The sequence below is a fragment of the Metarhizium acridum genome (genome assembly GCF_019434415.1).
Source record: "Metarhizium acridum strain ARSEF 324 chromosome Unknown scaffold_269, whole genome shotgun sequence".
In the NCBI taxonomy this organism is placed as follows: domain Eukaryota; kingdom Fungi; phylum Ascomycota; class Sordariomycetes; order Hypocreales; family Clavicipitaceae; genus Metarhizium; species Metarhizium acridum.
The window spans coordinates 1-21,902 of NW_027094023.1; the positions used below are offsets into that span (position 1 = coordinate 1).

The window sequence follows — 21,902 nt, forward strand, 5'->3', positions numbered from 1 at the left end:
ACCCACGCGGCCGAGATTTGCCCAGTCGTACTGCGTGCTAACCTGACCACGTATGTCTATGCTGGGTCATGGGTCAGTTTGTATGCGCCGGCGTAACATACTCGGTCTCGCAAATCACGACCAAGCTGGCGTACAAGATCATCTTGGCCGTCCAGTGGGCCAGGCCGCTGCCCATCTTCATCATGATCCTGTTCGCGCCGGAATCGCCGTGGTGGCTCGTCAGAAAAGGGCGCCTGGACGAGGCTGAAAAGGCCGTCAGAAAATTTGCTGACGACGGCGTCAATTCCAAAAGAAGCCGTTGCCATGATGATCCACACCATTGAGCTTGAAGCAGAGACGCAAACGAGAAGCTCTTACCCGGCGTCCTGCAGGATAACAGATCTACGCCGCACAGAAATTGCGTGTGCAGTGTACGGCATCCAAGCCCTCATTGGGAATCCCGCAAGGCTATACAACCTACTTCTTTCAGCAGGCCGGGCTCTCAACTGGGGCCGCATTCAAGATGAACATTGGCAACAACGCGACGTCGTTCGTTGGCACCATACTTGCATGGCCACTTCTGTATTACTTTGGGAGACGCACAGTTTACTTTGGTGGCCTACTGGGCATGAACATCTTATACTTCGCCATCGGCTTTGCAGGCATTCCGCCGCTGTCCAACAAACCTGCCAACTGGGCCAAATCCTCACTGTTGATCATCTACCTCGTCATCTACTGCCCCTCGGTCGGCGCGACCGTTTACACCATCGTGGGTGAGGTTGGTGCCTCAAAGCTGCGAGGCAAGACGGTCGCACTGGCGCGAAACACGTATTGTTTGTTGTCCATCGTCATGCAGACTGTGGTTCCCTACATGTTGATTCCAGAGGAGTGGAACTAGAGCGCCAAGTCGGCCTTCTTTTTTGAAGGGCTTTGTTGCATTTGTTTGGTTTGGACTTTCTTCCGTCTGCCCGAGATAAAAGGACGGACTTACGAGGAAATTGATACACTGTTCGAGAAGCGTGTCCCTGCGAGGCAGTTCCAGAACCGCGAAATCGACGCCTATGCCGACGCTTTATCAAATCTGCACTGCCCGGTCAGCCTTGACTGCCAGAGCTTCTCAGATGGTCTTTCTTCAACTTGCCTCAGTAAAGAAGGTCTGGAATAGTGGCATTCGCCGCCGGTCCTTTTACAGAATCCACAGACAGGGAGAACATTGTCACACTTCGTCTTTCGTGCTCTGCAGATAAGACATGCCTTTCCTACCTTTCTTCATTCATATGTTCCGCTGGGACGAGTAGAAGGCACCACATTCACAGAGTCATGTTTTCGTTTCCGTGATCCTGTCGGGCCAGGTCTGTAACTGGCAGTATCTCTTTTGTCGATTCACCCGCCATTCTCTTGTTCTCGTATGTTATAGTCGTTGGTGACATTGCAAGATGCGGAGAAGCAGACGACAGTTGTGTTGGTGGCAACTCTGCATATATTTGGACAAGGGTCTTGATTGGGCGCTGCACCTTGACCACTGTCCCAGTGACTAGTATACAAAGATGACTGCTCATCTGGAATATGCAATTTCGATGCTCTTTTTTGATTGTTGAACATGAGGTGGTACTTCATTACATCCCTGGCCTTTGTTATTCCCCGGCGTAAACATTATAGCCTTAGTAATGTCGGATATCATCTATCAACAACGCAACACGGGAAGTAAGCTTGTCATGCAAAATATACAACGGGAAACGAACTAAATGATAAATGACAAGTTGGGCTTCCATGCTTAGGTGCAGGCCGGCTGCTGTAACAGTCAAGAATCCGTCTCCCTGCCGCATCTCATATATTTTGCTCGCGAAGAAGGGGAGTATTTGAAAATACCTTACCTCTTCCGACCAATCTTCCCTCATACCCCAAGAGAGGTAGACATAAGAGCTTTAGTATTTAAACCTAAACTTGGAGTGACAGGAGGGATGAGTATTCCTGCAGTCACTACAGTAAAATGTAAATGTACGATTTAGGACAGGGTGACAGCAAGAGTTGAAATGGAGCTACGTGGTCAGTCCATTACAATTACATTTGAAAAGGTCAGAGTTATACCAACTTTGACCCATATATCTACCCCTATAATGTATGCGTATACCGGTTTCGTCGTCGAGGAAACTGTAGGACTAGGCTAATGTTGTGTGCCATGTGAATTCGTAAATAAAACGATTCTATGACTGAAAAAGGTGGTGTGAAAATGTTGGGTAGCCGCGTTAAAGAATTTTTTAAAAAAAAATCAGGACATGAAGACTTCACTCTGTCCATAGCCTGGGCTTATTACGCAGCATCTACCTTACCACTTGCAGCAGACCTTTGATGCAAATACACAAGCTCAGGTATCGCCTGGGTCCTGTTTACGGTACTTCAAAGCTCGCAGGATCGGTGCAGCTTGCTATCTAATTACTTCCATATTCACCGCTTCTAGAAGAAGTCAAGTTATTACATTATTTTCGTTTCAAACGGTATTGAGGAACTAAAAGGCGAGACACGGCTACATACATAGCTCTAATAGTATTACCTGATTCACTCCACTAACATGTGGCAGAAGGTGGAAACGAAACTTCTATAGATAGCTACGTTCCCCTAGCAAGCATTCCGAGCTCGAGAATCCCACACTGTTGAACGCATGGGACTGGGACTAGCTGAGCTCATGCGCCGCACCTAGTTTAGTAGATTATGGGAACTCCAACAATTACGTTTGATGACCTTCTATTTTTGTGCTGTACAGCTACTGCTGATCTTACAACTAAGAATACGCTAACCACCCGTGCCAGGCATCTGTGAGTCGCTCGGCGTGTGAAGCAGTAAGATACGCGGACTTGGCGAGCCTATCCTGAACTTGGCTGAACTTTCGTGCCGGGGCCTTCTTCTCAAATAATATATCCAGTTCAAGATACGACAACCCCTTCGTTTCTGGTAGTCGAAAATAGCACCACACAAGGCAACAGAGGGCCGTGCCGACGTATACAAAACACGATTTGCCTGCTATGTCCCACGCCGTAGGATTGAGCATTTTCGGCACCAGAGCAGTGTTAACAATCATGGCGGCATTATATGCCACCCTGGCCAAAGCAACAGTCTTGACCCGCAGACGCGTCGATGGAATTTCCGCCACGACGACGTAGCACACGGGGCCTATGGTCAGATCGTAGGTAAACGTCATGAGGATGATGAGGGCGCCCAAAGCCCAATCAGCCCCGTTACTTCCTGCCGACACCACCGACACTATTCCGCCGGCAGTCAAGAACGCAACCGCCGACGCCAGGCCGAAAATGTACAGTTTTCGACGACCTATCTTGAATAAAAGGCCCCATGAAATGATACCCGCAATCAGGGCCATGCCATACATCCCAGTAGAGAGGCTGAAAGAGTCGGAAGGGTCGAAGCCAGCCTGTTCAAAGAAGTATGCTGCGACGGCGGTCAAAACGCCGCCAGAGAGTGCCTGACACATCCAGACCACACACGATATCTCGGTGCGACGGCGATTGACACCTTTAAACAAGTCTGAATACGTTGCTCCGCCGTAGTTCAACTCCTTCTCAATCCTGTTAATGTGCTCCATCAGAGCTATACTGTCGTCGATGTGGGAGCCGGACCGGTTGCAAAGTCGGCCAAGAGACCGCCGGGCGTCGGCCGCTCTCTCATGGCGAATAAACCACCCTGCAACGACGTTGGTCAATTACAATTCACACACGCGCGTCATCTATGCAAGAGGAAAGTTCCAGTGTGGCGAGGTACTTACAAGGGCTTTCGGGCGCAAAGTAAACGCCAATTAGCAGGGGAACTGCCCAGGCCCATTGCAAGGCGAACGGGAGCCGATAAGACCATTCCGAATTGTTATACACCAAAGCCCGGAGGACACCGGTTCCCAGGAGCTGCCCGGTAACCCAACACATGTTAATGTTGCTCAAGACATAGGGCCGCAAGCCCGAGGGCACAACCTCAGCTGCGTACGTGGCAGCTAGCGTCTGAATGACGCCCCAGGGTATTCCTGTTACGCCGTGTTAAAGGTCATAAGGACGATGGCGAGGGTTGGGGAAAAGTGTTGCTCTTACCACACAAGGCTTGTGAAACCAGCAGAGTGGTGATATTTCTCGCAAAAACGGCAGGGAACACAGATAGGCACAGCCAAACCAGGCTGCCCATCATGACCTTTCGGTATCCGATATTATAGGTAATGTATCCGTGGGTCAGCAGTCCAATAATCTCGCAGGCGAACGCTGCGTTGTGCAGGCCGATTTGCCACGGCACTGGAATCTGGTACGATCCATTACCCACAGATGTCCCCGGTGTCGACTCCGGTTGCCCGTACCTGCGTTGAAAGGCTGGGAATGCGAGGAAGCCCGATATGAGCGACTTGTCGTATGCCTCCATGACGACTGTAAGAAACAATAGGAGCGTCCAGCCAACGGCCTTGGGGTATTGGCGGCAACAGGCCAGAAAAACCATTTCCTTCTCGGAGTGGAAGCCGCGCCGGATCTTGCGCGGAGTGTCATCATAGCCTAGGGATAATTGCGGAAACCAGAATGTGTCCATGGTGCGGCTGGAAATGGTGCTACACAGGCGGATATCGCCCGTCGTTGCTTGGGCGGCCCTGGGAGATGCCCTCGCGGGCACTCCACGCCATTCGTGGTCATGGCCCTCGTTGCTCGTTTCGTCAGGAGTTGATGCTGCTTCTGGACGGAAAGCCGACGGGCTCTTCTGGCTCAGGTGGTCCGCGTCCTGGTTCCTTGCCCCCGGTTGTAACATGGGATCCTTCTTGACCAGGCCAATACACTTGGAGGCTGAGTGATGTGCTTCGGCCGATTAGTTAAAGACCCATAGTCGCTGGCGTAGTCTAACAGAATAATCCAGACTCGGTAGACCTGGGCATGGATTCGCCAGCTAAGAAGGAGATGGAAGAGTCGTGTCTATGAGCCCGCCGTACCGTCCCGAGAAGCTACTCCAAACTTACTGCGGCTCCCATCTTGTCGCAACTTGGCATCTAAATACAAGCCGTTTCCGGCATGGCAAAGAGCCTTTCTCTGTGCTCCACCTGCACGGCTGTGATGGCTACATGTTTTAATAGTACTCTCAGGTCTCCTCACAAGTAGCTGCCCAACAAATGAAAACCTGGGGAAAATGTGGGATCGAGCCATCCACAAACGCCAGGCGTCACAACCGGATAGGTAACTGGGCTGGCGTGTGTGGTTGAGTGGAGGGATAACCCTCCCACACCAGGTGATGTTTGTTCAGAGGCCATAGTAGTCATGTGCTTTTTTTTTCCTTTTGGGCCCTTTTCCGCTCACAGCTCGAATTCTTGTAGGATTTTGTGCAATTAGCATGAATCGACAGTCGGTTACTATGTGCCCGCCACCAATACGGATGCTCAGGAATGACGACGCCGATGCTTGTCGGTCTAAAAGGGAGCCAGTAGGACAATGACGTGTACTTCCCCGAGGCTTATGCGCAATGAGGCGTTTCGAACCAGTCTCTCGGAGAAACGCCATATTGCTTGGGGAACACACCCTCGCGCCAAGGACCACAGACAGAGGCCATAAGTAGTGGCTTGGATGGCGCAAGTCAACACAAGACATTGGACACCACTGGATCATCAGACGGCCAAAGAACTAGAGAACAGAGCACATTGGCAGGTGGAAAGCGATACCCAGCAGCAACGTGTATTATCAACTCTGAAAAGATGCTTGCCGTTAGTACACGCCTAGGTACGTTGCGCTGCCCTCCCACAGGGTCTTGTATTCTTCGGCTAGGCTGAGTGAGATGTATTGTTTCACGCAAGGTATAAGCCCAATATCTCTAGATATATGCCGAGATGGATGGAAACGCGCTGCATGCTAAGACGGTCGAACGCCACTAGTCCGAGGGTTTACTACTTGACTCTCTAAAACTGATGATCATACCCATCAATCAGGGTTCCATTTCTGCTACAGCAGCAAAATATCAAGACACAGAGGCTGACAGAGCCAATATTTCCGGCGCGACCTCTAGATCCTGAGAAAGAACTATTTAGTTTCTTCCAGTCTTGGTACAAAAACCATCAATAGAGTTCCCTCCTCAGGTCTTAGGTCTATCCTTTCGACAGTCAAGAAGCCGCAAACGCCAAATCTCACTAATCGCCAAATACCCTATTCCTACCATTAACATATTCACGAATAGCTGCAATGATAGTTGGCAAGATGTCCTCCCCTTATGTGCTTATAATAGAACGACACATGGCTGGGGGGAGTTTCGTATAGTAAACCCAACAAACGCTAGGTTACAAACGACTCAATATATTCAATATGAAGGAGGCTAACTCGAATAAAAACCTATTTGCGAGGATACAAGCCTTTGAATAGTATCCAACAGCCAAGAGCAGACGAAATCACTATGCCACGTATATTCAGATGGTCAAGTCATGTCCAGATTTTGCAGCATACAAGTCAATGATGAGCTGCAACCGCTCATTCTCGCCTTCACCTCCCGCTCTCGCGCACCGTCACCCTCATCATAGCTGTCATCAGCCCATTCCTTTCCCCTAAATTCACAGGCGCATTTCGCAAGTCGTTTAAAGCACCCGGCGTTCCCACACAATCCCCGGATGTACCACCGCAAGCGCAAACACAGGATCACAAAAGCAATGATGACGAATTCCTAGAAGCCAATCCCTAGCATATACATGAGTAGCGCCCTTTTTTTTGGATATGGCGCGCAGCCGTGGGAACGGCCATGCTTCCGTCGGCCAGCTGAACTGCAAACGAAGCAATGTCGAAGAAGACGAAGACGACGGCGCTGATGGAGGCGGGCATGCCGAGGATCGAGCGAGACGGGTAGAAGTAGTATAACCATTTTTCCCAGGGTCATATACACAAATACATTCACCCTTGTTTCTCATGTCAGCGCAAGCTGCTTATCAACTCGCTGCTTCGGGGCCAAACTTACAAATAGGGGCGAGCAGGACCAAGATCTGGAAAACGAGATACAGCCCACTACTCTGCTGGTTCCTCGAGCTTAACATACGGAATATCATGGTCGCCATCTCCCAGGTAGTGGCCATGATAATGACCCAGCACCACGTCTGCAAAATTAAAAAAAAAATCAGCCGCCCCGGAACTGCATTTTCTCAAAGTGCCTGTGGCGTCGGATGACAGGAGAATAACTTACAAACTTTTTTAAACATGGCAGCCTGCAGAATATGCACCACTATTAGGAACCCGAACAGGCAGGCCACAGCGAGTGCAGCCCAAAAGCTAGGGTAATAGTTCCATATGGCAGCACATTCACCAGGGGCAATATGTCCATTCGCGTCGGGGATAGGCTGTCTGCACACACGTCGGAGCAGCGGCAATGGGAATAGTCTTGCCTGGAATTGTCAGGGCCGAATTTTTGACGCCGTCAATGGTCATGTACTCTGTTTTCGTGAATGAGCTGGAATTTGGTGCCGGTGTTGGTGAACCTGTTTCCCGGGGGAATACGTCAGACAGTTGTAGTGAGAGGAACGGCCAGTGCTGGCACGACGACGGTTAAAAGTGGAAATAAGAAGAGCATTGTAAGTATGCCGTACAAAAGAAAGAAGGAAGAGAATGGAACTCAACGACTTGGAGCAGCACCAGAACTTCTTGGAGCCTTGGATCCTCTTGGCGAGCTTCCCCAGGCAATCATCTTATATGCCTCCTTATTCCAAACTTGGCAACTTCAATTCGTCCCCTGCCATCGGACTCTTCCCACTCGGGCTCTCGCACTTCTCTCCTGATTCCCGCGCCACCACGCGGCCAACCCGCAGGAACATGTCCGAGTCCGAGCCGGCCAACCATAATTTGCCGGATGGACCCTTAGCACGTCGGTTACGGTTGCAACTTGCAAGATTGACAAAGCTAATTGCATTCTCGTAATGCACTATTTACAGGCACAAAAACGCAGCCCTAATGTAAATAGCTGGCCGTCTTTGCTTAACTGCTCCGCGGCTGACACCGGCTGCAAAAGGTTTGCCATGACTTGGGTTTGGTTCTGTTTCCGTCAAGTTGGCTTAGCCTCGGTTCTAGGACGCGTTGTTGTCTTGAAGACTTGGTGTTTCTGGATTCAAGCATTGGCATTTATTAGGCCACTTTCTCTACCGGCCGCATATACCACAACAACACACACCAGTCCGTGGCGGAGAGCAGATTTGCCCGATAGGAAAAGAATGTAACAATATACTGTATTAGAATGCAGTATAGGGCATGGTAGCTTGGTACCTGATGGGGTCAAATCAACCTTTTGCCTTTCATCACCGTGATACTCTTCCATTTTCCAACCATGTAGATCAAGCAAGACGACTAGCTCCTGGGGAATTTCTTCACTGCAGCCCAGATGAAGTAAAACAATTACAATTACAAGATGATACATCAAACCCAATCGTACATCCTCTCCATGCCCTCGCGACCAAGGACCAAGAAACAAACCCTCCTTTTTGCACCGTCCCCTTCGCCATCGCCATCCTCCATGGCGGAATCCCTCACGCGCGCCTCATCCGGCGGCACAGCTTGATCCAGTCCCATGCCGCCGCCGTCGACATCCTCGGGCGTCAACTCGCCAATGCCATGCTCAATCTCGACGATTCTCTTGCTAGTGGCATACAAGGTCGACGCGTCCCACAGCGTCTCCCGCGTATAAGACAGCTTCCTGAGCAGCGACAGGGCCCTGAGCCGCAGCCCCAAGAACCGGCACTTGGTCACGACAAAGTACAGCAGCGGGCAGAACCCCATGACGAACATGAACTTGTTGTTGCGCGTCGAGGCGCCGACAAGTGCCCGCGCCCGAGTCGCCACGTCCACGATGCGCGTAAACTTGTCCATGTGGTCGTCGTAGATGGTCTCGTCGAGGGCAAGGCACGTACTCGCCCAGATCTTGCAGACCAGCCATCTCATTTCTAAAACGAGAAGCGTCATCGCCCCGGCGTGCTCCGACGTGTCCCCCCCGTGTCGCAACTTGTCAAGCGCAGACCACCAGGAGTCGAGGGTCTCCCTCCAGCGTGCGCTTTTCGTCAAGGACCGCTTCCAGGGGCTGCTCCTGCACGCCCATCCCAAGCGATGGTGGTCGCTCGCCCTGACGAGCCGGACGGCCCGCGCGAGCAGGCAGTCCAGCGACTCCAGCGCGTCGTCCAGGGTGCCGAGGCCGATGGTGACGGCCCTGGGCATCGTGCAAGACGGGAAACGTGGAAATGTCGCCGCCAAAGAAGTAGGGAAAGATGCCGAGGTGGGCGAAACACCCTCACCAGCTCGGGCTTGATGTCGGCGCCCGAGTTGAGCAGCGAGATGCCATGCTGCGAATGGCTGATTGCGCTTTCGGTGTCGCCGCGCAGGAACTCGATACACGTGAAGAGTATACAGACGAGCAGCACGGTATTCAGGTCGGCAGGGCACGACGTCTGCGGGCTGATCAAGTGCGAGATGGCGGCATTGTAGTGCCGAATGGCACAATCATGGCCGCCGGCGTCGACTGCTCCCGTCTGGCCCCTTTCGGGCATCGAAGAGGACGCCGTCCCCAAAGTTCTCATACAGCCAACTTATTGCCAGGACGGCATGCCTCGTCGCAGGCTCCGAGTGCACCATCTGCGCAACCAGCTTGGTCCAGAACGAGCTGTCCAGCGGGCCGCACAGCGCAGGAGCAACGATTTGCTGGTAGAATGCTAGACCGCGCAGCTCGGGATCGTCTGCCTCGGGGCAAGGGCTGGGTGATGCCGGAACAGGCGCAGAGAGGAGACGGTCCCAGGACATGCAGCCCGGCGGAGGAGGCATGTAGCCGTCGCAGGTTCGGCCGGTGGACGTGCATCTGTTGCAGGCCGGGTGTGTTTCATCGCACTTTACTTTGCGTTTTCTACCGCTACATTAGCTGGGGGGAAGGGGAATATCATGTTTTTTTGCGTCGGTCATGCTGTACATACTTGCATGTTAGACAGCCGGTGCGAACCTTGGGAACTCCTTTTCGGGCCATGCTCACTGGCAAACGACGACAAAGGGCAAATTCGGACAAAGGAACAAAAAGCGACGCTAATAAACCGGACCCGAGACAAAGCAGCGCTCCTGTATGCTGATGCTGATGCTGATGCTCATACAATCGGTTGAATACAAAGGAAACCTGCCGTCTCGTATACAAATACATGGTCGCCGCGATGCAGGCAAGAGTCCTGCAAAGGATCGCGACACCCGTGCCGTCTTATCCCTTGGATTTTTTGCATCAACCAAACGACGATATTCCCAAACTGCCGCCCCGGCGGGGAGACACCAAAATAGGGTCGTGATGACGACAACACCACCATCAAGGGGGGAGTAGTTACGTGGACGTGCTACCATCGTGTTGGATTTCCATACGTCAAGTGGGGCTGAGCCCACGGTAACGGTCATTTGGACTGCTTCCTTTTCGGCCAAACCAACTTGACTCGACTCTCAAGGTCAGAGGCTGTTCAGGGTTGTGAAGGGTTGTCGGGTTTGTCGGGTTTGTCAAGGTTGTCCAGGTCTGAGGAAGGCCTCAGCAACATTTGAAGCATGCATAACATGCATGCAACCAGCTCGCGTCGTCTCTGCACCCCTCAAACTGCGGCCAGACCGTGGCTCAGTCCCAACGTCCCAACCCATCATCTCCACCCTCATTCCACATTCAAGCTCAGCCCTGAAACTCCGTTGCGTTCCTGACTAGTCCCCTCTTTTCCCTTTTCACCAGCGCATAGTCCCGCCACATAGGGCTGCTGTTATGCCTGTTGCGCTCGCAATTCCTGCAATCCCTCACCATGACATCGCTACATACATCATGAGAGCCCGCTTAATATCCGTTCGGACCATGTCCTCCGTGGCTTGGCCGCCGTAATGTCAACTTTATCGCTTGCTTAATCTCGGCGCCATTTGTGGGACGCGGTGGGGTTCTGAGTCCCATCCTGGACCCTTCAATGTCTGTCTGCACGAGCGTACCTACATCCATATTACCGCATTACCGGATTGCCGTCCAAACCGCCGTCTTCATCTACTTCGTGTGGCTCCTTCTCCTTCCCCCTTCGCTTCCTGGGGCATCATCCATTGAACAAATCGCAGTCACAAAATAGAATTCGCCTAGTCGCCAACCTGCTGTAGCTGGTAATGTACAAATGTAAATGCTCCGTAGAGGTGTTTTCCCTTGCAGGGGCTTTTCAATGATGACCATGGTACAATTGCCTAGTTCGGCCTTCCCTTTCCAACAACCTCTCGCAATACCCGCAACTTTTCCTCCGTCACACGAATGGCTTCTTGGATCTCGCGTTCATCCATCCGCTCCTCTCGCAACTTATCCTCCACTGTCCGGTGTTCCATCGCTCGCTTTCGCGCACTTGGCTGATCCGAGCTCAGCCGCTCCATACCCACGCGCTCCTCTAGCCATTCCCATAGCTCAGAATCCTGCCGCCGCCACATCTCCTCATAGGCGGCTTGTCGGTTGTGACTGTAAAATCCAAGATCTGCGCCAAACGGCGCGTTGTTCTTCGGCGGAGACCCAAAGCCAAACCACATGGCAACGAGCAGGCCCACGAGTAAGCCATACATGACGTTCCCCGTATGTATGGGCTGAAGCACATCAACACATGGCTCCAGTATATTTCGGACCGGTTCCAAGGGTCCCCAATTTTGTTTCCCGCCGTCCGACTTGCTACCCTTGCTGGCTTCCAAGTCGACAACGGCCTGTAATGCCTTGCTTCTCTTCAGCTTCTTCTTGCCCTTGACAATCCCGTTTGTGGCCGTGCCGGATCGAGCCCTGGACGAAACTGCAGACTTGAGTGACGCAAATAGCTCCTTGCAATATTGCCCTTGCCCATCATTGACATTCTTCTCGATGGTTCCTAGCGCACGTTAGCACCTCAGATTCGCCACGATACAACCATCATTCATACCCTTTAGCCAGCACTTGCCCGACCAATCGACTGTGCAGTTGATTTGGATGCGTGTAGCATTGTTCTCGGCCCATGACAGGCAGTATTTCGTCTTGACGGTAAATAAGTTGCCGTAGGGCACATCTGGATTCTGAGTAGAGACGCTGAGGTTTACGGCCTTCTCCAAGTCGATCTGGTCAATGGTTTCTGTCACAACACATTTCGTTTGCTTCGGGCCGATGGAGCCGTTGAGTGGTTTGATGTACGTGAAGGTGCGGCTCTTGTTCTCGGCCGTGAGGCCCTTCCTATCCTCCATCTGGATGTCGGTGCACTTTTGCTCTGTCGACAGCCACCTATTCATCCACGTGACAGATCCAGGGCCAAAGACGAGGCTGTACACTTTTCCAAGAGGGGCGGGAATAACCTCATCACCGAGAACCTTTTCGTAATGGGCTGCTGAGTCGCCGCAGTCTGTTGGCGCATGAGCGGAGGGTCCAGGAAAATCAGGTGCGCCGCCTGGCGGTGGAGATGCGTCTTTGGACGGTTCAGATGCTACGCCATTTACAGCAGTCACTCCAGACACCTTTCGCGTCACCGGCTTCTCTGAATCCGGTTCAACTGCTGTCATATCTGTCGACTGGGTCTCCGTCACCTCATCGTGTTCTTCTTCATCATAGAACTCGTCGTCGTCGCCTTCATCATCATCTGTATCTTCTTCGGATCCGGACGCCTCTTGTGCCTCTTCCATCACCCCTTGCTGTTCTTCCACCTTTTCCGTCTTGTCTCCGCCGGTTCCTTCTAGCTGAACGCCGTTCAATGTGCTTCGTAGAGTTGGGTGGCCCAGTTTCCCAAATATTTACAATAAGATCATATGTGGCATCTCTGCTTGTAAAACTGGCAAAAATATGTTTGGCGTGCAGCGTCGATATCATCAGACCGTTTTTGAATACAAGAGCGGTGCTTCGCTTCTCCACAGACACGATTTCGTCAAAGCTCATGACCAATGTTGTTGTCCAGCCAAGGATATTACTGCTGAAGCAAAGGTGACCCTCAGACACATATAATCGGCCATGGGCTAGGATCTCTCGTTGAAGAGCGCAGCTATAATCTTCAATTAGATAGTCATCATCAGGTACACTCTTGAAGAGATTATGAAAATCGCGGTTCCGCTTCTTGCTGGCAATCGCGAATCCGGTCAACTTGGGTGCCCCTAGGCCGCCGGTGGTGGGAAGAGCAGCACTTGTGGCAGATGTAATAGCCGCAGCTACGGTTCCTCCTGTTGTCGCTGAGCTTCCCCTCTTCCTGTGAGGTTTCATTGCACTCCTGAGACTGGACGACCGTTGAACTGGCCCTTTAAGGTCTGAAAAGTCCGTCTGCGGGGGGGTCTGGTCCCCGCTGGCAGGTTCGGCCAAGGAGCGGGGACGGCTCGATGATTCTGCTGGAAGTACGTCCGTGACCGAGGTTTGAGGCTCAGTTGGAGCAGATTCTGATCTCGTTCTGGTGTCGGCAACACCGCCGAATCTGGCGCTCGCGGGAGAGGCAACTGAAGATTCAGGAAGACCGAGTTGACTAAGGCTCAGGTCCCCAGACCCCAGTGTTCGAACTGCAGACTCTTTCTGATCCATTGTGTCTTCAATACGCGGCTCTGGTTCAGGTGCAGGTTGCGAGTTCAAGGTTGTTTGGCTAGCGGCAGGAGAATTCAGAGACTTTGGTGTGCCGGTCCGGTTTTTATTACTTCCAATGCCGAGTCCCCCGCTGGGTATCGTATTGCTAATTGAGGTAGCTGCGTTTTGAGCGGCAGATATCATAGACGAGAAGAATCCAGTGGCACTTTGGTTACTCTCTCCGCCAGTCTCGTCAGTAGGTGTTAATGGCGCCGCTGTAATATGAGAGAGCTTGCTAGGACCAATTGCTGCAGACCCAGATTTGCTTCTCCTATGGGTGTTCATATTCGACGCAACAGCACTTCCATCCGCTCTCAGTTTAGGGTCGGCCCCATTCGTTGACGACCTGCCGTCCGGAGACGTTGCGAATTGTGAACGATCAGTTCGGTCCGTTGGAGTTGGGGGGGTGTTGACAATAACGGGAGCAGGTTTATCGTCTTGAGGTGGCGTACGGGGAGGGTTGGTTTCGATTTTGGGTGTCACTGTCCTACCCTTTCGGTCGGCGGAAGCTAATTTTGCTGGCGCAGGAGGTTCCGGGATCGAGTTCTGAAAGCCGGGAATGCCCTTTGCTTTGGACGGCTTTTCTGGCGACCCGGACTTGTCACTGCTGCCGCTGGAATAGCCGCGGGCTTGAGAGGAGGATAGGAAGTGAGACCGCGAGTCAAGGTGTTGCGTCTGGACCACGGGGGATGACGTTGTCAAGTAACCGATCAGAGATGGGTGGGCTGATATTGTGGCGGGTCGAGCTGGAGCAGAGCTTGATGCGGGTCTTCCACTGTTCAGCTTGTTAGGCAGACGTTTCGTTTATTAGTAGCACAACAGTTTTGCATGCGGAAAATGCTCGTTGGGAGAATTGAAGCTGGCAAAAAAAAGGTGATAATAGCACAGGAGGACGACAGAATCTTGAGAGAAACGTGAGGCTTTAAATGACAGTAGAGACTAGTTCCGACGAGCACTATGGCTGCTATTGTCATACGCACAGTGTGCGGCGGGGCCATCGAGTGGAGGAGACTGGCACGAACACCCATCGAAACTTTTGTCTCGGAGCTTAAAACAGAAAAGCCGTCATACTGTGACTGTGTATGGGGCAAGGGGAAGGAAAAGAACAGAACAAAGATATCAAGGATAGATGAAAGTGATGTAACATACCGGTCGGCAGTCTCCGGATCTGCGCCAGACTCAAAGGACCCAAAGCTGCGGTCGTCCATCTCGTCGTCGTCGTCAGCAATGTTGGTTGAGTTGGCATCATCACTCTCGAGGGTCAGCTCGCGCTTGGAACGTCGCTGGGTGCTGTGTGCGCTTGTGCTGCGTGTGTCATCATCTGGGCCCGATGCCTCCGAGTCCCGTCCATTCTTGTCCTTTCTGCGCCTCCTCTTCGCTGATAAACCCTTTGGCAGCAATTTGCCGACCCGTAAGCCGCTGCCACTGCTGCTGGCAGCAGTGCCATCCATTGCTGAGGCTTTGTCCCCCTAGAGAGGTCGATCCTGTAAAGCAAAGGCAAGGAAGGTAGTCGCAAATATCTACTAGGGCTTTTGCCGGTAAATGAGCATGCGAGCGAAGCGATGTGTAACAGCGTTGGGCCTTGGCTCGCTGGAGTCCTCAATATCGTTCTTAACCCGAGAACAATCCTCCCCAACCTGGTTGTCTGTGTGCGGGTGCTGACGGCCGTCTTCACTTGGAAGCAGGCAGTGTTACTGGTAGACTTCGCCGTGCCCGACGGTGGCAAGTAGGAGGTTCCGAAAATAGATTGTAACTTATGATAGCACTGAGTGTGAGATGAGAATGAGGTAAGATGGGCAAAAAGTGATTGATTTTAAAAGGAACAGTAATCTGTCGTCCGAATCAAATAAAACGGCGACGGCGGTGGCGGTGGTCGAGGTTCGTATCGCCCCTTGCCTTGTAAGCTTACCGCAACAGTGGCAGGCGGGTCGACAGACAAGCTTGTCGCTCCTGCCTCTTAATAATGAATCTTGGTCTTGCCCAGTATTGGCCCCTTGCTAGCTCCTTTCAGTGTTCGTTTGCGTGGGCTCGTCACTCTCATTCTTGGCTTTGGTTCTTGACCAATCAAACAACAACTACTGTGCCTAAACCCCACAAAACCTTACGCAAGCTGCCATCCATCGCCGGTGCACAAATCTAGAAATGACGTTCATGATTCAAATGACAATTGATCTCTTAAAAAAAGATAAAAGAAAAGGTTTAATGAGGCAGTTGGACGCAAATTCATTCGCAATATGGATTGGTCCATGGGTCGCAGTAATCTCGCAAGTCAGCGTCTTACGTTGGGATCTTGTTGCGCCATCCTCAACGGCATGGTCCTAGATTCGCCTTGACGTGAACACAGTGCTACGGTGACTAGTCGCCGAACTCGAATCTCGTGCCACAAGATCCGACACTGAAAGACGTCATCGCGTGTTGATCCATTAATGGCAGTCAATATGAAACACGAAGAGGCGATGTTACAACGTGGGACACGCAGGTAAGTGTCACACCATATTAGTTTGAGCTCATTCTTGTCTTTTATCAAGACTCGATGTGCTTTGAGTAACCTAGCCACGCGGGTTGCAAAAAGGGCCGCACACCTGTGTGTGTGGTTGTGGGTGCGGGGTGTGCGGCCTTTTTTGCAACCCGCGTGCTAGCCAGGTGTGAAGTCAAGGAACCGCCTAAGTTTTTTTTTTTTAAATTAAACATCTCTTTGATCTCCATATAATTGAAGAATATATGCAAGACGTGGAGTGAGGGGAGAAAAGGGCCAAATTTAATTGAGGCTTAGGGTAGCTTGTCCAAATGTGAAGACAAAAACACACCAAAAGATTGTTTAGAGCTACCATACAGGCAACAAAGACCTTGATTAATTTTTACAACATCTGTCTCATATCGCCCTTAAACCTACTCCTTCTAAAGAAGGAAATAAAGGGTTGGCTCAGGTGGCTTGAGCGCTCGGTAGATCCTTTGAATCAACAGCATGGTGGCTTGCTGGGCCAAGCACCAGATCAGTGGTAGACTCATAAAAAGCTAATGAAATCGCATCAAATTCGTATGACTATGAGTATTTCATAATGATACTATTGAAAAGTCCTCCTGTATCATTCCAGCATAGTTTGAAGCCGGCGTCGCAGCTCCTCTGGATTTGATCTTCCATATTGGTCTGGGTAATTCTCAAATATCGCCTTCCTCATCGTTTTTCTTGGCGCCCGTTTCCCAGTGAAGAGTTCAAACTGCGCAAACCCTTGATCTGGTAGTAGATCTAACCCGTCCATCGCGATCCACCCTCGACTTGCATGCTCCATTGCTTGTTGCAACAGTGGCGTGTTTAACGTTTTGTATCCAAGCTCAACGATGACCCCTCCAGTCTGATTTTCTAACCATGACTCAGGTAATCTGAACTCGGGAGAGGGAACGTCACCTATTGGATGGGTAGGGATGCATGAAATGATAATTGATGGTAAGCGGAATTCCGACTGCCAGTCGTGCTGGAGCATGGGAAAGACTTCAAATTTTGTCTTCACTCCAGCGCCCAGCCCTTCGAACTCCTTCTTCTGCAGCAGTTGCGTAAAATGGTCCACCAATTTCTTCCCATTCTCTACGGTTCGGTTGTATATGGCAATATTGCTGACGCCGACCTGCAAAAGTGCATAAACTGCAGCTCTGGCCATGCCTCCTGCACCAATAACCAAACCACAAGTGGCGGGTCGCACAGCGTTTGCTGGAGACAGACCTCGGCGAATGCATGCGCGAATACCTATCCAATCTGTATTCTCCCCATAGAGTGCAAGAACAGGACCTGCCCGGTTGACTCCACGAAAGAAGGAGGCAGCACCCGTCGGAACTGTGCCATCGTCGTTGAGATGGCGTATTGGGATCAAAGTATTGATGGCACCAATCGCCTGAGCGTGAGGACTTAGAGAGTCTGTCAAGGTGATAAATTCAACCTTGAAGGGCAATCCTATGGACGCCCCCGCAAAATTGGGATCTTGGATCAGATGTCTTACTTGCTGCAAGGAGTTTGTAGAATACGGCTCGTACCGATGCGGGACGCCGCAAACTTCCAACGCAGAGTTGTGCATTGCTGGCGACATACTGTAGCCAACGTTGGCTCCAAACACATACAATTTCATGGGATCGAACAAGAAGCTCGCATAAAGCGCTCTGGTGGCAGAGTCTGCCAAAAGGCCTGTTTGTCGCTGTTTCTCATTGACCTGGCATATGAACCTTGGTGAAACCAAGGTGAGAATGGGATTGAGAAAGGCAGAGTGTCTGCCTAAATGTCCAGAGTTGTATGCTATGATAGGAGCACGTGAGTCTGGAAGTGATTCAACAGTCGACCGAAATCGAGCGACTTCAAAGTTGTCGGTGACAGCTTCCGCAGGACGGATGAAGCGGACCAGGTCACAGTCCAGCCGAACTGCTCGCTGATAATGTGAGATCCATTGCGGTGATGTCCAGGAATCGAAGTTTGCTGTCGGAGCATAGTGGCCTATCAACTTGCAGCTCCTTTTTTGAGATACTAGCTTGGCAATGGCATTGTCGTCTAGCCGTAAGTCCACTGTCATCATTTCTGGGGCCAGAGTCAGGACGTGGGAAAGTAAATCTAGATAGAAGTAGGTGGTCGTCATCGCCGCGGATGGGTTCGGGAGTCCAATGTGGACAATTATTGGAAGGACATTGCTTCTTCGCACCAAACCAACAGCTTCGGTAACGCGGTTGGCCATTTTAGTGTACTCGTCGAGATATATGCAGTGAGCCCAATCGATTTGGATGTCTTCAAAAGTGATCTGCATGGCGTCCGCACCTGCTGAGCAGTCCTCGATATCCACACGGTTGTGAATAATTTCCTGGACGGAGATGTCTACGGCGTATGTGTATTGGCGCTGCTCCGTGGCGACAGTAGCTAAAGGGTAGGCTGATTCAAAGAATGGGATTGTGCCGGCCGGATATATCTGTGAGAAGAACTTGAGCAAGTGGCGTTCGGCTTGCTTCAGTGCCAAATAAGGAGGCAAATCTACACCATAGGAATTGCGAATTGACGGCAGAGACTTTTCGACGGCGGCGGACTCGGAAACATTGAAAAACTCCAGGTTCGAACAAGTCCGAAAGAAGGCATTACTGGTGTTCCAGAAGGTTTCCCACTTGGTTCCTGATTCTACTCTTAGGTGTTCTTGTACGGCTTCCTTGCTTCTCACGACGTGGACTACTGGGTTGGATGCTGCGTATTGTCGCAGAAGACCCTGCACACGTCTTTCCATCCAAGAACAGACGATTATGCACCCAGTAGTATTGGTCTCTAGGGTGTCTTGGAGGACATCGCCTTGCTTTATTTGGCACTGCGTCGTGCCATGGACCTTGCTGTATGTGGGACTAGCGAGGTTGGTCGCGCGCTGGAAAGCAACTTCTAGGTCAACAATTCTCTTCTTCAAGGCCGACGCAGCCATAATCGCCAGAGTCGTCTTGCCAGCACCCCGCACGCCAACGATAACAATAGACGCCTCGGGGGTGAACTTGGGCATTTTGCTATTGAGCGGCGGTAACGTCGGCGACGACGCTCTTGATGTATACTCGATAGAATTGACAGAGGTTGTGCCGGACCTAGATCGAGTAATGGGCTCTGTTGCGTCTCCCAACGACAGCGACCTCTCATCAGCCATCAGGGCGGCCAAAGATCGTTTGACGCCCGTCATCATGTGTTGAGGAGTATTTGACTAACGCACCCATGTATCGGTGATTTCAGATGCAATAGATGCCGCCGGCGACCTGTCAGTCCATGATGAGTGACGCAGGCAGCTGGTGCAAAAGTATGCCGTCAAAAAAAATCTCTCTGAACCGGATGTATCGATTGAAAAGCGACTGGCCGACTGACCATCAATGGCAATGGCACTTGAGCGTGTCGCGAAGGTTCAAAGTGGATAAGTGTTTATCCGGGCTGTTCCTTCGCTTGCTCCCCAGATCCCAAGATTCCCAATAGCCAACTGGAGCTGCCACTCTGGGGAAGCTGAGCCAATGGAACTTGGATCATCTGCACCCCACGAAGGCTGCCAATTGTCGCCAGCCTTGGCACAGGTCCAATTCCATTGATTCTTGCGAAGCAATCGCCCCGAATCTCACCATTACAGCTTCGACTATTATGTTTCTGGCCGGACCGGGCCTCGCGAGTCTATTGCAGGTTCCGTAATTGGAAGGCCGGCTCTCCCAGCCCAACATGCCACAGAAACGACGAGCTCGGAACGCCGCCGCAACTTCAAACGACACAGAAAATGGTGGCAAACCCAAGAAGCGACGAGTTTCCCTTGCCTGCAATGCTTGCCGTGCAGCCAGGGAAAAGTGTGATGGTGCTCGACCAGAGTGTAGAACCTGCATTTCTCAACAGCGATCCTGCTCATACACTCCGGCGACCAAAAAGAGAGGGGTGCAAACAGGCTACCTGCGCGCGATAGAGCTATCATTGGCCTGGATTTTTGAACAAATGCCCGAGTGTGAAGAGAAACTGCTTCGATTTCTATCGAGAGGAGACAGAGACGCCACCAAGGACACCCGTGCTCTGTTAGGCAAAGGCAGTGCTGGTCACCATTTGCAAAGACTTTGGAATCGAAATCGAGTGAGGAAAGCTATTGATGGACTTTTGTCTGATGCGCAAATCAATAATTCAGAGGATTCTGGAAACGACCTTGACACAGATGGTGAAAGCCAAGCGAATGCCCGGGATGCGACGTCACGCGGATCAGGCGAGTCCGTCACGGTGTCTCGAACGATGCAAGACCCGGAAACAGCCCATGAACATAGGCTCAGGCTCCCTAAAAATTGGAAGCGGCTTCTGGACGTCTACGTGTCCTATACGCATTGTTGGCTGCCAATTGTGAACCTGGACTCTCTCCGTGCTCTCGCTTCATCATACCCGTCTCAGGGTATCAGCATATGTAGCAATGTTCACGACAGCTCGTATTTGAAGCATTCAGAGCTTTGGGCTGTTTTAGCCATTGCTGCATATCAGGATGAGGAGTGTACTGAAGATGCTGGCCCGAGATCTCCCAGCATCTCGGAAATCTTCGACGTTTCCCGTACTCTAATACCCGCAGACGACGGAGGATTCGATATTCATAGTATCAATGCCATGATCATTCATTCCGTAATCTTGATCGGAAAAATGAAGACCTTGGCGGCTTCAATATTACTGGGAAAATCTGCGCGGTTCCTACAACGGCTACGACTCACAGAGGATGTCACAACACAAGAAGAGGGCGACTTTTCTTTAATTCAGCTTGAAGTGGTTTCACTGGCGTGTTCCTTCTTGGATGTTTTGACGTCTGTCTTCCTCCACCAGCATCCAATGCGAGGACTCAGTCATATGAAAGGCACCCGTCAACTTGAAGCGGCTGATTTTGCCGAGTTTGATCAGCCATGGGTTTCTGTACCTGAGATATCAGCAACGTCGACCAGCTCTACAATGCCACAGCACATAGCGCAACCTATTAGGACCATAACTCAATTACATGCTTTTGCATCTGTAATGAGTGACCACCTCACTTCGCACATGAGCGGAGAAAGTCTACCAGGGGTCCCCGGCCCCGAAGTATTGGTTAAGATACTTGACAGTCGCTTCAACTACTGCAACTCTCTGATATCAAGCGGATCAACGCCTATAATACCGTCGGCCTACCTGGTCAAACTTCTTTTTTTGACGGCTACTATTGAGTTGACATCTGATTCAAGATCATCTCTGCTCTCTGGGTTCTTGGAGATTGTTGAGTCTTGCTTTGCAGTATTCGGTGCCGGCCACACCCCACCTGTCGTTGTGCTATTGCTGCAGATTGTGCAACGTCGTGCCGATGCGGATGAGATGGGGGAATCTGGCATAAGAAAATGGCGTTCTATTACGGAAAGAATGCAAAACATATGGCGTGAGCGCGAGCCGTATGCATACACATTGGATGAACTACCAACATACTCGAGCGAGGTGACACTGCCTCACAACTTGCAGCAAATTACATTTACCCCGATGCCCACGGGGACAGGTCCGGACGCCAAGGCCCATGCGAGATCACAACCTGGGGGCATCGGAGTGAAAGCTTTGACGGGCCTCGAGCCTGCTCAGCAACTTCGCTTCGGATACCAGGATGCGATTCCAAATCCAGCATTTGCCATTGACACACCAATTACTACTCGCCTGAACAGTGGCAGCGTAAACACCCATACCATGTTTTCTAGCAATCATCGAATGAGCCAAAACTTTGATTACGACGCCATACTTGAGGACTTTGGCTCTATTGGATACACTGATAATATGGAGATGGATACACAATTTATGACAAACCTTGGTTTTGCCCCGGGATGTGATCTGGCGGAGATCTTTCAAGGAGACTGGGGTGTTTGAAAGCTGTCCTGCG

General features: G+C 51.3%; 8 protein-coding genes across 9 annotated transcripts; 3 read left to right on the forward strand and 5 right to left on the reverse strand.

Moving 5' to 3' along the window:
- Window positions 1-68: 68 nt before the first annotated feature.
- Window positions 69-323, forward strand: J3458_012619 (uncharacterized protein; the record flags this gene model as incomplete). The annotated part of the gene is made up of 1 exon (XM_066120062.1): window positions 69-323. One exon carries the CDS (start codon window positions 69-71, stop codon window positions 321-323), a length of 255 nt encoding a protein of 84 aa, XP_065974884.1.
- Window positions 324-502: 179 nt separating this feature from the next.
- Window positions 503-877, forward strand: J3458_012620 (uncharacterized protein; the record flags this gene model as incomplete). The annotated part of the gene is made up of 1 exon (XM_066120063.1): window positions 503-877. The coding sequence occupies one exon, from the start codon at window positions 503-505 to the stop codon at window positions 875-877; it is 375 nt and encodes a 124-aa protein (XP_065974885.1).
- Window positions 878-2,758: 1,881 nt separating this feature from the next.
- J3458_012621 (uncharacterized protein) lies at window positions 2,759-4,761 on the reverse strand (the record flags this gene model as incomplete). Its single annotated transcript, XM_066120064.1, has 3 exons — window positions 2,759-3,672; window positions 3,755-4,003; window positions 4,068-4,761. 3 exons carry the CDS (start codon window positions 4,759-4,761, stop codon window positions 2,759-2,761), a joined length of 1,857 nt encoding a protein of 618 aa, XP_065974886.1.
- Window positions 4,762-8,257: 3,496 nt separating this feature from the next.
- J3458_012622 (uncharacterized protein) lies at window positions 8,258-9,167 on the reverse strand (the record flags this gene model as incomplete). The annotated part of the gene is made up of 1 exon (XM_066120065.1): window positions 8,258-9,167. One exon carries the CDS (start codon window positions 9,165-9,167, stop codon window positions 8,376-8,378), a length of 792 nt encoding a protein of 263 aa, XP_065974887.1. The 3' UTR covers window positions 8,258-8,375.
- Window positions 9,168-9,449: 282 nt separating this feature from the next.
- J3458_012623 (uncharacterized protein) lies at window positions 9,450-10,449 on the reverse strand (the record flags this gene model as incomplete). The annotated part of the gene is made up of 2 exons (XM_066120066.1): window positions 9,914-10,449; window positions 9,450-9,846 (listed from the first exon to the last, which is right to left on the reverse strand). The coding sequence occupies exons 1-2, from the start codon at window positions 10,129-10,131 to the stop codon at window positions 9,450-9,452; spliced, it is 615 nt and encodes a 204-aa protein (XP_065974888.1). The 5' UTR covers window positions 10,132-10,449.
- Window positions 10,450-11,174: 725 nt separating this feature from the next.
- J3458_012624 (uncharacterized protein) lies at window positions 11,175-14,975 on the reverse strand (the record flags this gene model as incomplete). Its single annotated transcript, XM_066120067.1, has 4 exons — window positions 11,175-11,830; window positions 11,882-12,662; window positions 12,721-14,299; window positions 14,674-14,975. 4 exons carry the CDS (start codon window positions 14,973-14,975, stop codon window positions 11,175-11,177), a joined length of 3,318 nt encoding a protein of 1,105 aa, XP_065974889.1.
- A 1,572-nt stretch (window positions 14,976-16,547) lies between these two features.
- J3458_012625 (uncharacterized protein) lies at window positions 16,548-19,333 on the reverse strand. 2 transcript variants are annotated; one of them, XM_066120068.1, is made up of 2 exons: window positions 19,233-19,333; window positions 16,548-19,129 (listed from the first exon to the last, which is right to left on the reverse strand). In XM_066120068.1, exons 1-2 carry the CDS (start codon window positions 19,234-19,236, stop codon window positions 16,611-16,613), a joined length of 2,523 nt encoding a protein of 840 aa, XP_065974890.1. In that variant the 5' UTR covers window positions 19,237-19,333; the 3' UTR covers window positions 16,548-16,610. The 2 variants fall into 2 exon arrangements, with proteins under 2 accessions (XP_065974890.1, XP_065974891.1); XM_066120069.1 differs by lacking the exon at window positions 19,233-19,333 and having other exon boundaries at window positions 16,600-19,229.
- Window positions 19,334-19,555: 222 nt separating this feature from the next.
- Window positions 19,556-21,889, forward strand: J3458_012626 (uncharacterized protein; the record flags this gene model as incomplete). The annotated part of the gene is made up of 1 exon (XM_007812680.2): window positions 19,556-21,889. The coding sequence occupies exon 1, from the start codon at window positions 19,721-19,723 to the stop codon at window positions 21,887-21,889; it is 2,169 nt and encodes a 722-aa protein (XP_007810871.1). The 5' UTR covers window positions 19,556-19,720.
- Window positions 21,890-21,902: the final 13 nt, after the last annotated feature.

What these genes read in the sequence shown, in the direction of transcription:
- J3458_012625 (XM_066120069.1), bottom strand. Translation starts at nt 19,205, where the DNA reads ATGATGACGGGCGTCAAACGATCTTTGGCCGCCCTGATGGCTGATGAG.